Genomic DNA, 11,787 nt, shown 5'->3' with positions numbered 1-11,787 from the left:
AATATTTGAGGCATTGACGACTGGAAGACAGTTATTTCCTCACCCCTCTATAATTGCATTTAAATTGTCTCTCACTTGTGGGGGGAACAAATAAGAATGTCTCTTCTCCACAGTACAGTGGGTTCTTCTTCACAATGCTGTAGAAAATAAAGATGGTGGAAGAGCCAGGAAGTAGAGGTGGCAAAAAGGCAAATGGTGTGAGGCTTTGGGAGAAACTCCAGATGTCAGGCCATTTTCTTCTATGGTAGGAACAGAAACTGAGAAAACATGACAGACATTTCCTGACACGAAGAGGCCATATTTTAGTGAACCAAGATGGTGCATCACTTTGCTTTTCAGCTTCAAGGGAAAGTGTCTGAGGCAATAATAAAACTATACAGGATAAGTGCCATAATTGGTCGTTTTGTAAGCGTACCAAAATGGCGGCCTAGTCATTTCTTTTCAGGACTTTTAGGACACAGAAAAATGGCAAGGGAACAGTTTCATGCTAGAGTTTGATTATCTGAGATTGAGATATTGACAGGTATAAACTGAAGAAAACCTTTCAGAGTTAGATATTTTGAGATAAATGAACATAGTAATGCTCTCAGAGCTATATCACAAACTGGAATGATGAAAAGGAAAATGGAGAATAAAGATACTTCATTTTACCTGGTCATTTTGTGTCAAACCAAGATGGCAGTCTAATGTATTTCCTGTCATCACCTAAGAAGCGGGATGAAAAGATGATTGTTTTCAGGTGGATATGCCTGAAGAAGTATGGCCTTTTAGGTGCAGAGGTAAAAATGGCAAGAAGATGTCATTTACAGTCAGTAAACTAGAGAGTCAATGCTGACAGTAGTAAACTTATTTTTTTCTGTGAGGTTTGTTGATTTTTTTATGGGTGGGGGAGTTGGGGTGGATAGAAAAAGATGGCGGCAAGAAACCATCTCCTGTCATGAATTAGATTGAAAAATAAATAGCTGCTGGGCTTCTTCCTCTCACGATTTGCAGATGTTTTGGGAACTTACTTCCTGTTAAAGGTTCTTCAGATAGAAAGTTTTGAGGAACATGCTAGATGAGCCACTTCCTGTTAGGGTTTCCAACCACCTGAGCGAAAGGAGAGGTATTTTGAGGCAGCATAACTGAACTGGGAAATATATTCCTTAGCCCTGCTTCTTCCACTGCTCTGTGGAAGATGAGCAAGATGTGTGTGAGTTTCTGAGGGAGGATGTTCAATTTGGTAACAAAGTTCCCCAGGGGAAGCAAGGAAATTAGGGAGGGGACATCGGCAATCTCAAATTGTTTGAACGGTTCCCACCAGCTGGAGAGACAGAGAGAGAGAGAGAGAAAGAGAGAGAGAGGACATTTCTAGCAGAGCAGGTGGTAAAGAGTCTTCAGAGAGGGAAAGACGACCCCCACTGGTAGAGGAGTCTCCTAGGCAGGTAGGAGTAGGACAGTATAGTCTGCAAGCGAAGGCTGGCTTCCTTGACCAGCATGTTCTCTGGTGCATCTAGCAAGGTGAGGTGGATATGTGCATATGTTCAGGGTACTTGATGGCTGGTGGATAGTTCTGAGTCATCTGGATGGAAACGTCGCTGGAGATGTCCGAGGGGCTGCGTCCACGGTGCCACACCTCGGGGTGCAAGAACTGGCCTGAGTAGTCGGAACAGTCGCTCAGGCGTGGGCGGTAGAAAGCTGGGTGGGGGCGGTACATCTCCTCCTCGGCGTAGCGTTTGGTGAAAAGGTAGACAGACATAACGCCTGCACCCTGCAGAACGGACAGAGAGAAGGATCACAATTGCGGCAGGCTCCATAGATGCAACCATATTTTCTTACAAGTTATGTAATGGGTGATGTATCACCAGTATTAATAACTCCTGATGGGACAGTTTACAGTGTAAACTTTAAACTATAGCATCTTGGTTTCTGTTGAGAGATCTGTTATGTTAAATGCTATGGACATAATCCAAGAAGGTTAGTCCTGATTTAAAGCATCTTTTAGAGGTTATAGGGACTTCACAGTGTGTGAGGAAGGTGCACAATGTGTTTTTCTGTGCACAGAATGAGCAAAGTGGACTACGCAGTCCCCTGGGGCTACGTACATTATACAGGCCACATTTGCTATCTTGTCATAATGATTTCCATTTCACTAGTGCATATGGCGCAGCGAACAAACATGAGATTTGGATTTCCATGTGCAAATTTTGAAATTTGGTCCCGTCCTCCTCGCAAACCTAGTTTCAGTTCATACATGAGTTGAGATTCTATTTTTATTACTCATTGGACATGTTTTGGAGCTGTGCATCAGTATATTAGTGTGTTTGTGTATAGGTCAAATCAAAACATTGGTTAGGTATATGTCCAATATATTTGTCTATGTCAGGGGTCAATAGGCACATTTGGAATTTTTATAGTGTAGTAGGTTCTATCACAAAATGGCTGCTGTGGGGGGAGGCCTTGCTCATTCATAAATGGCTGCCATGTTGGGCATGGATAGTCACAAAGCACTCATTTCCCAGAAAGCAAATTGGTGAGTCTATAGGAAAAGTAATTTGCCCAAGAACCTAAGTACAAGGCAAAGGTGGAGACTGAGTGCCAAAAAACAAAACTGCTCTTTTGAACCCAAATAAAGATGGTGCTGGAGAGCAACATTTTACTTTGCAGCCTCCCAGTGGTTTTTTTTTTAAATTAAAAAAATCTTAAGAAATAAAACAAAAATCAGGAGAAGCCAGGAGCCTGGCGGGCACTTAGAGTGGTACCTAAGCCTACGGGTTCCACATTGGCGATTCCAGATTTATGGTTTTAAATTCATGTTGGAATTATTTTACACTTATCTCTGACATTATGCATGTATGTGAGTAGTCTATTAGTTTCCTTTGCTGCCTGCAGAAGCAGGACAACCATCCATCCCCATTCTAGGATTTCACCCATAATCCTTTTATTCCAGTTGTGGGAAATTCACATCCAGTCAGAAGGAAAACACAAAAGAAACCACACCCAACAGGTAAACTGTAAAGAAACATACAACAAGTTGGGATATAGAGTATTTTTTTAAAAAAAAAAGTTCAAAAAACTACAAAATACACAAATTCATGTAACACATTTTAAAACAGCAAAAATTAAAAACAAACAGCCCAATGGCCACTTTCAGACAAATATACATGAATCCTTTCATATGAAATGAACACCAACTAATGGCCACTCATGGGCAAATGGACATGGATCACTTCATATGTAACAAACAACCAAACGTATTTCGACTATTTTTGGTCTTTTCCATCAGTCTAATAAAATCTTAATGATCCCAGTTCTCATATAACGTATAAAGGACAATACCCGGCTTTTCAGCCCAATTTGCCAAATGTAATACACCAACATTAGTTTATCAGTGGTGTCACCTGCAAAATAAATAAAACATTAATTATTATGAATTAGTTAAAGTTGTAAAAAAATAATAATTAAAATATGCAAAAAAATTCAAAACAAACTCACCAATTAAAAACACACCATTATACCCTTAAAAAGGCCATTAAATTGTTTGTTTTTAATTTTTGCTGTTACAACGTATTACAAGAATTTGTGTATTTTGTAGGTGTTTTTTTTTTTTTAAAAAAACAAGCTTTTTTAAAACACTCTGCATCCCAGATTGCTACATGTTTCTTTGGGAAATATACATCCAGTCTCAACAGACTTTCACCCACTAAGAGCAGGGCCGGCATCAAGGGTAGCCATGTTTGGGCACCTGCCAGGGGCCCACAACCCAACAGGGCCCCACTAGCAAGAGTCCCCTGGATTTGCGCCTCCTCTTCTCCCATGCAACCTGCTTGTTCACCTGCCTCTCACTGTGGTCTACACAATGGTGGGGGTGAGAAGGACCAGCAGCAGATGCCATAGCCTACTTGCTCACCAGCTCTCTTCCTGACAAGCAAGCAAGTGGTAGCAATGACAAGAAAGAAGAGAAGGTGCAATAGCAGCTGATGACAATGGCGATGAAAAGGTTGATTCACTGAGGGAGGGGCCCCATGACGGTGTCTTGTCTAGGGGCAAGCACAGTCTAAGGGGCTGCCTTACGGTGGTGGGTTGCCACTACGATGATCCCAAAACAAGCACTTTCGCTGCAGGGAAAGCGCCGAGTTGCTGGCGCCGGTCAGGCAGACGATGACTAATCAGGGGTTGCCATCTGCCCAGCCACGCCTCCGCTGTGACTCCGGAGTGAGGCTTAGGGACTGTCGTGACGTTGCCCTCACTGAGCAAGAAGAAAAAAGTCACGCTAAGTCCCCGACTTTTCCCCCCTGCAGTTTCGGTGGAAAGCCCCGGGGTGGGTGTGCGATTGCTGCTGCATCGGGCAATCCACGCTGCGCCACTGCACAACCACCCCGGGGCGTTCCGAGTGTTTAGACAGCCTCTAAGAGTCGGAGGTGTCTTGAGGAACCACTCCTAGACAGGGCTCTTCCCTTTACTCCTGGACAGATAGTTTTCTGTGTTTTTTTACACCCTCAGGACTACTCCTTCAACTAGTGAAGAGGTTACCTTCACTAGCTGAAGGAGATTTGTAATCTGCCCAGAGAACATTGGTTACTGGGTGGATTAAGTAAGAAAAATAAATAAATATCTAAACCCTTTTTTAAAAAGCCATCTTAAGCTAGAGGCCACTGCCACATCTTGTAGTAATAAATTCTATACATTTATGCATTGACCCTGTTCATACGACACGCTGAGCTAAGGTGGTTAAGCATTTTGAGCTAAACATTATGGCTGATCGTGTTGTGTGAACCATTCCTAATCATGGTGGCTACGTAACCATGGTTTGAACATGCTAACTAACCATTTGCTGCAAAGGGGTTAACGGCCTAACCATGGCTTAGCGTGTTGCCTGAACAGGCCCATTGTGTGAGCTGTGTCACAAACTCCTCCTATTTTCCTGACATTTTATGGGTAGTTGTCGGCCAAACTAGACACGTGGAAAGGGTCAAAGCATCTCTGGGGAACGGGGGGATCAGATTGAGACCATAGGACTAGGGGGTGGGGTGGGGGAAGTGTTGTTATTACTCTCTTTAATCACCTACCCTCTCCCCAACATGCAGGCAGAAATATAGAATATACTCATGGATCCCTTGCCATAGTTTGACCCTATATCTTGCGCTACTGCTGGATTACCATGAACGAAAGTCAGGGCCAGCCTACACATCACTATTTCCTCTATTCATGATGTTCAGGGGTGAGTGCCAATCCTTATGCAGCCAAAATGACACCATCCACACACAAAATGAACATATCACCAAGCCTGGGGGAACCCCAAAGTATGCATAAGTACAAAAACATCTTCAGGGGGGAGGGGAACTTGTGGGAGCAGGGGACCCTAATGAGGACTGAGCATGCTGAGCAGCCTCAGAACACTGAGTCAGTTGGAAAAGAAAACTGGGAGATGGAAATGGAGGAGTTGAATGGGCTGGTTGGAAGCAGCTACCGGAGAGTGAAGGCAAAGTGCAGAAGATGGACAGTTAAATCTATGCATCTCTTCCTCCATTTTCCTTTTCTCCATTTCTATCCTTCTCTGACAGAAATGGACAAAATAGGGCAGAGGAGGAGAGACACAGAGATTAAATGTACAGAGAGAACCCACTCATTGTCTGGATAGGTCATTTCCTTGTTCACACTGAGAAGTGGTTTTTTTAAAACATCTCCAGGGATGGAAGTGAGAACTGCACAGAGAAATCAGTGGAGAAATAAAAAAATTGAATGTAGCCAGGACTGGACACCAGTGTGCCCACCTTCCAAAACACCAAAAGAAGTAGAAAACGAGTTCCTGCCCTTCCTATTTGGTGAGATTTTTTTTAAAAATCCTGCTAATGCACATTCCAAAGCAACACAGATGATTGTCCCCATATTGCTAGTCGGAAGGGCCCATGGCTGAGAGAAAACGCCTTACTACCATACTCCAATGCAGTTCACGCTGAATGCCACAGGTCAGGCTCTAAGTAGTTTACAACAACCACATAGTATTTTCCATAGGTATTAGACCACAACTGGAGATTGGGCTGACGCTAAAGGAGCAGCTTATAAGAAACCCGCAGTGTTATTTGTTACTTTTATCACCATGTTGCAGGTTGGACTGAGAGAACCATTTACAAAAGAACTTCTCATACATTGGGGGGCTATGCTGAGAGAGAGGAAGTTGCAGCAGGTCAGAAGTGGGGCTGAGGCTTGTTTGGATTCCCAGTCTGAAATCCCCCACCCCTCTCCGATGGCAGCAAACTACTTAAACTGCCCCCCTCAGATCTCCACTCAGGCCAAAGCCAGCCCTCAATTACATGCAGATGCCTTTTGTGCCATTAACCTGCATGCAGACAAATTGTACTCTTAATTTCTCAAATATATATATATATATATATATATATATATATATATATATATATCTCATGAAGTAAAACCCATGTTAGAGCTGGGACACCTGTCTTTGACGCTAACGTTTGTTTTTTCAGTCCACTCAGGTGGTGAGTGCTAACAGGATGGTAGCAAAAATGGAACCACTAGCCCCATTCAGAATATACCTTAAACCATGGCTTTAACCATGGTGAATAAGGCTTTTTGCCTGATTCACCATGGTTAAAGCCATGGTTTAAGGTGTCTTCAGAAAAGAGCCACTGAGAAATAAGAAGGAGGTATCACCTTAGGGGAACCTGAGGTGTAACAAAAGTGTAGCAAATAAGCCCAATGAGTGAGCAAGAACTGTCGGTAGTCACTGAATATATAGCAAAAGTTGGAAAAGAAACATTGAGCCGGGTGTGCGTGGTGGGAATGGCTGCTAGGGACTCAGACCAGGAGCCCTCTTTTTAGGAAGCAGAATACATGCAGGTCCCTAATGTGGAGATAGCTGGCAATAATGCAGTGGCTACCGAAGGGGCTCTTTCTTCCCTCTCTGGTCTTAATAGGCTTTAAGGACAGCAGGTTGTCTAAATGTTTAGAAAGCCCCAGGGTGGGTGCTTGGTGGCGTGGCACCGATTATCCGACGACGCTGCAATTGTGCATCCAGCCGGGGCTTTCCACCGAAACTGTGGAGAAAAGAAGTCGGGGACTTACCTCGACTTTTTTCTCCGGAGCGAGGCGAGGACGTGCAAGACGGCGTCAAGACAGCCCCAAAGCCTCGCTCCGGAGTTGCAGTAGAGGTGTGGCTGGGCGGTGCCTGGTGGAAGGAGAACTGCGATTGGTCATCTTCCACCAGGGCGGCTCCAGTCCCCAGATGGCCACCCAGAAAAACCACACTCCCTCCTCGGTGTCGGGATTACCTGATGCTGCCCCAGGAGAGGGAAAGCTTGGGGTTTGAGAGGGAGATGCCGCCAACCCAGTGCCGTGGAGACCGCCCCCCAGGAAGTGAAAACGTGTCTCCCAGCTGGCCCCACAACCCAAACCTTAATCCGCCAATTGAGACTGTGTGTGTGTGTGTGTGTGTGCGTGCACATGTGTATGTCAGCAGTGCATGCTGGGAAGTGGAGAGGGGTCATCTTCTCCCCTGTACCTCTTTGAGCAAGAAGGAAGAAGCCGCAAACGCAAAGGACCATCCATAGCGGTACTGGAAGTACTGCTCTGAGCCACTGGGACGGTTCATCACTTCGTCATTGATGCTGGAAATGTACAGGACCAAGCCCACCACCAAAGAGAGCCCTGCAAAAAAAGCATAGAGGGGGAGAAGGAAGGGATGGGAAGGAAGGAAGGAAGGAAGATCAGCGGTTATCTCACAACTGCGAACGCTGGGGCAGGAGGGTCTCTGTTCCTCAAGGTTGTGTAACTGCCTCTTGGCAAAGGAAAGAGGTAGCTTAGCTCAGTACAGAGAGGTCACAGAGACACATGAAGATTCTTCCTTCCCCCTTCACGTTCATAGGGTTCTCTCCATGTGGGAGGAGGTATGCCCCTATTACAGCAATGCCTCCAAACTGCACCGTTGTTGACTTTGTCCTCTATAACTCGGCGAGAGCCACAGAAAACCAAGCTTGCTCCTACTGTCATAACCTCCCCCCTGCCCCCTTCACCTGCATAGCCTTCGCTGAGTCCCATGTCTTGAAGCTCCATCCTATGGGGTTAACATGCTCCCTACCTTTGTGTTTTCGTTCCTCAGTTACTTCCTCTTTTCAAAAGATGAAGTACTCAAGGAGCAGGGGGCCCATTGAATCCACTGCTCTAATGGTGCTGCTTCTCCTGCACACAGCAGGAGAGAGCAGCAATTCCAAGTTTTTTTAAAAAAAATCAGACTTAAAGAGGGTTTTTTTTTGTCGCGCAAGGAAGGCCAGAAGGGGCGGGAGGCAGACGACATCATGTGAGGGACCTGAGCAAACTCCGTGAATGCTCAGTAACGAGCGTGCAATAAAACGCTCGTCGGATGGAGCTTTTGGTCAGGACAACGAGAAGGAGCACAGGAGTAGACACAACCGGTGCTCACGTGCAGCTGATGTGGTAGTGCAGTGCCGTCCTCTTCTACCATTCGGTGCCCAGTGCGGCGCTGTATGGCTGATGATGAAATTATCCCTGGAGATGCTTTGAAACTGGCAGTCGCCATCCACCTCTCAGTACGCTCCTAACTCAAGATCAATCTGGAATTATTGCCCCCCCCACTCCACCCGCTCCCAAGTTTTCCTGGTTGCGCTTCAGAGTTGTACTTTGCAGCCCCATTCTTTGGGGCACTCTTCTCCATCTTGCTGCCCCCCAGATGTGTTGGATGGCAGCTCTCAGCATGCCCCATGCCCAACACACCTGGAGAGCACCAGGTTGGGGAAGGCTGCTTTACACCCTCTCCATCCTCCACCCCCTCCAAATTATTGTCAATGGGCAGCTCTGCCTGCTGCTCCTTCCTTTCATCCTTTGACCTGCATTCTGGCATAGATGCTGCTGTCCAGGCCTAAGGTAGCCTGTCTGCTTTGCTCTGTTTTGTCTCCTTCCTCCTCCTCACACTGGGGATTGCAACAGCAGCAAAATGAGAGAGGAAGAAAAAAAAAGACTTTTATCGTAAATCTAAAAGCTGCTTTCCAGTTCAGTCATGCTCTGGAGCTTCTGACATGCTGGAGCTGGAGCGTGACGAAAATGGAGGGACAGATATGCCAGTATGCAGCAGCTCTGGGCATTTTCCCTTCCCCCCCCGCCCCTCTCTCTGTCACGCTGGCCACAATGAAAGAGAGAGGAAAAAACCGCACACCTGCTTTCTGAACCTAACTTGGGTAGGCTGTGTTAGGAGGCAGAAAAAAGAATGATCAAAGATCCAACGTTTGCAGGTCTCTTGTAGTCCATGTTTTCTCAGGGATATACGACATGTTACGTTAAATGCATAGTGGGTAGTTGAGCCTATTTTTTTCCCTTCTTTTTCTTTATTGTAAATGTATGGGATCTCGGTCTGGATTGGAACCACCATCCACAGGTGGGGAGGGTTAAAGTGTTTCACTCCCTACAAACCCCATGCAGGGGCTAAAGAAAGAAAGAAAAATCTCCACTGGGGCCAGTGGAAGTTTTTCTTGCTTGCTTTAGCCCCAACACCAAGGGGGTATTTAAGGGGAAACCCAGTTGGGTGAGAAAGTTTAACCTCTCCTACCCATGTGTGGTAGTCCCAATATGAATTGGGTCCCTGAACACAGGGTGACATCAGAAGAGTGTTTTATTACATGCTCTGTTGCTGGGCACTCACATATTTTCCCGGGTCCCTCTCACAACATCGTCTGTGTCCCTTGCGCCTCCCGCCTCTTGTAGCCTTCTTCGTGCCACAAAAAAACACCCCAGTAAGTCCGACTTATTTTATAGACAGAACTTGCTGCTATGCCCTGCTGTGTGCAGGAGAAGCAGCGGGATCAAAAAGGCCCACTGAAAGGGCCACATGCATGTTGTTTACTTCCTCTTTTGAAAGAGGAAGTCATGAGGGACAAACGGGCGGGGGGGGAGAAGCGACGTTAAGGAAACGTGATTTTCCCCGTGTGATGATACTCTTACACATCATCATCATCATCATCATCATCATCATCATCATCATCGGATCAGCTACACGCTATGCATTTAACATAGCATGTAGTTCAGCCCAGAGAGTCCTTGGAAAGAGTGTTGCTGATGCTGTTGCTACCACTCAGTGAATGGGCAGGAGGAACAGCAAGGGAGATCGCTCTGTGGCTGAGCACATGCTTTGCATATTGAGAAGGCCCTGGGTTCAATCGATGACAACTTAAGGACTAGGAAAGCTCCCCTGTCCAAAACCCTGGACAGCAGCTGCCAGGCAGGGTAGACAATGCTGAGCTATATGGACCAATGCTCTGGCACGGTATAAGGCAGCTTCCAGTGCTCCCTGTCTTCCTTGGAGAGAATGGTGGCGACAGACGTTGGCAGCACTGCTTAAGGAAGAGGCATTGGCAGCACTTTTGAGCTTAAGGAAGAGGCATTGGCTAGACTGAAGCATCCCTGAAAGTTGCAGAGAGGGATGACATCCTACCCAGGATGGGGAATCTGCAGCCTTCCAGTTATTGTTGGACTCCAAACTCACATCAGCTCCAGCCAGCATGGCCAATGGCCAGAGATGATGGGAGCTGTAGTCTAGCAATATCTGGAAGAACAGAGATTTCCCACCCCTGTCTAGGCAGTGGCTCTTGCCCCATGCTCCAGCTATTGGGGAGAGGTCCCAGGTGGAAAGAGCTAGTACGTTCTAATGTCTATGGAAGCAGCCAGGGATGGGAGGAAGAGGCAGGAGCAGGATTGCTGGCAGAGCGGGGAAAGGGAGGCTGAAGGAGCAGGTGTCTTCCCTCTTCAAACATCCTAAGCATATCAAATTGAAAGGTTAGCAGCTTAGAGTCGTAGGTCTGGTTCGCACATAATGACCACCCAGAGTATGGATTGAGGTTGAATCATGGCCGGTTGTTACCTGCAAACCCTGCATGATGGTTTAACTATGGGTTATTAACCACACAAAAACCAGGAAGAGAACCCATAGTTTGGTGTTCGATTACGAACTCTGGGTTGTTCATGGTTAAGAACGCATAGTGTAGGGTTCACACGAAACGACAACCTATCCAACATCAATTCATACTCCACCCATACTCTGGATTGTCATTATAATGCAAGCTAGGTCACAGGGTTGCATCCTATCTTGCCCTTTCATGAATGTTAGGAGTTTGTGGAGTGGTTTTTTTTAACCAAGCAGAGCTTTTCTTAGTGGGAAGAGAGAAAGCTATTTTCAGTCATTCTCCCTCCCCATGCAGTTTGCTGTACCACCTCCCATGTTGTTCTGAGGAGTCTCCGAAACTTTCGGAGCACTTTCAGGGAGTACAGGAGGGTTGCAGGGAAAAATAGGAATCGGCAAAAGTTGTCTCCCCACCTACTTCCATTAGCTGTGAAAGGGCAAGTTTGGATACAACTGATGGCTATCTGATATACCCAGGTCAGAATTAAAAAACTGTGTCCTCCCTGCCCCCATTTTTAAAATAAAAAATAACAATTGTAGAGCTCTGTATTTTTCTTTGTTTCAGACCTGAGTTGCCCGCACTTAATAAACATAACAAGGGGACATTTTACCTCTAAGAGATTTTTTTTTAAAAAAAGATTATTATTACATTTCTATACCGCCTAGTAGCCGATGCTGTCTGGGCAGTTCACGGCAATTAAAACCATAAAATACAGCACATTAAAACATAATACAACTTTTTTCAAAGTTTAAAATGACAATATAAAACCAAACTGAAAATCAGCTGTAAGATTTGTGAAGAAACCTCCTAGATCAGGGGTGAGTAACCTTTTGTGGCCTGAGGGGGCCGCATGTTAGTGTGTGTGTGTGGGGGGGAGCACAGC

General features: G+C 45.8%; 1 protein-coding gene across 2 annotated transcripts in view; it reads right to left on the bottom strand.

Annotated features, from left to right (window-relative positions):
* Nucleotides 1-1,348: 1,348 nt before the first annotated feature.
* The window catches only part of CACNG7 (calcium voltage-gated channel auxiliary subunit gamma 7), a 39,010-nt gene continuing 28,571 nt past the window's right edge, over nucleotides 1,349-11,787 (bottom strand). For both annotated transcript variants that reach the window (XM_063137445.1, XM_063137444.1), the window contains exons 5-6: nucleotides 7,499-7,644; nucleotides 1,349-1,750 (exon numbers count right to left, since the gene is read on the bottom strand). In XM_063137445.1, coding sequence (XP_062993515.1) covers nucleotides 1,493-1,750; nucleotides 7,499-7,644 — 404 coding nt within the window. In that variant the 3' untranslated portion in view covers nucleotides 1,349-1,492. The remainder of the gene's footprint in view (nucleotides 1,751-7,498; nucleotides 7,645-11,787) is intronic.

The sequence above is a fragment of the Elgaria multicarinata genome, chromosome 11, assembly GCF_023053635.1.
Source record: "Elgaria multicarinata webbii isolate HBS135686 ecotype San Diego chromosome 11, rElgMul1.1.pri, whole genome shotgun sequence".
Lineage (NCBI taxonomy): Eukaryota > Metazoa > Chordata > Lepidosauria > Squamata > Anguidae > Elgaria > Elgaria multicarinata.
Note: the sequence above shows the minus strand (reverse complement) of the source record. Positions and strands in the feature narration are given on the sequence as shown.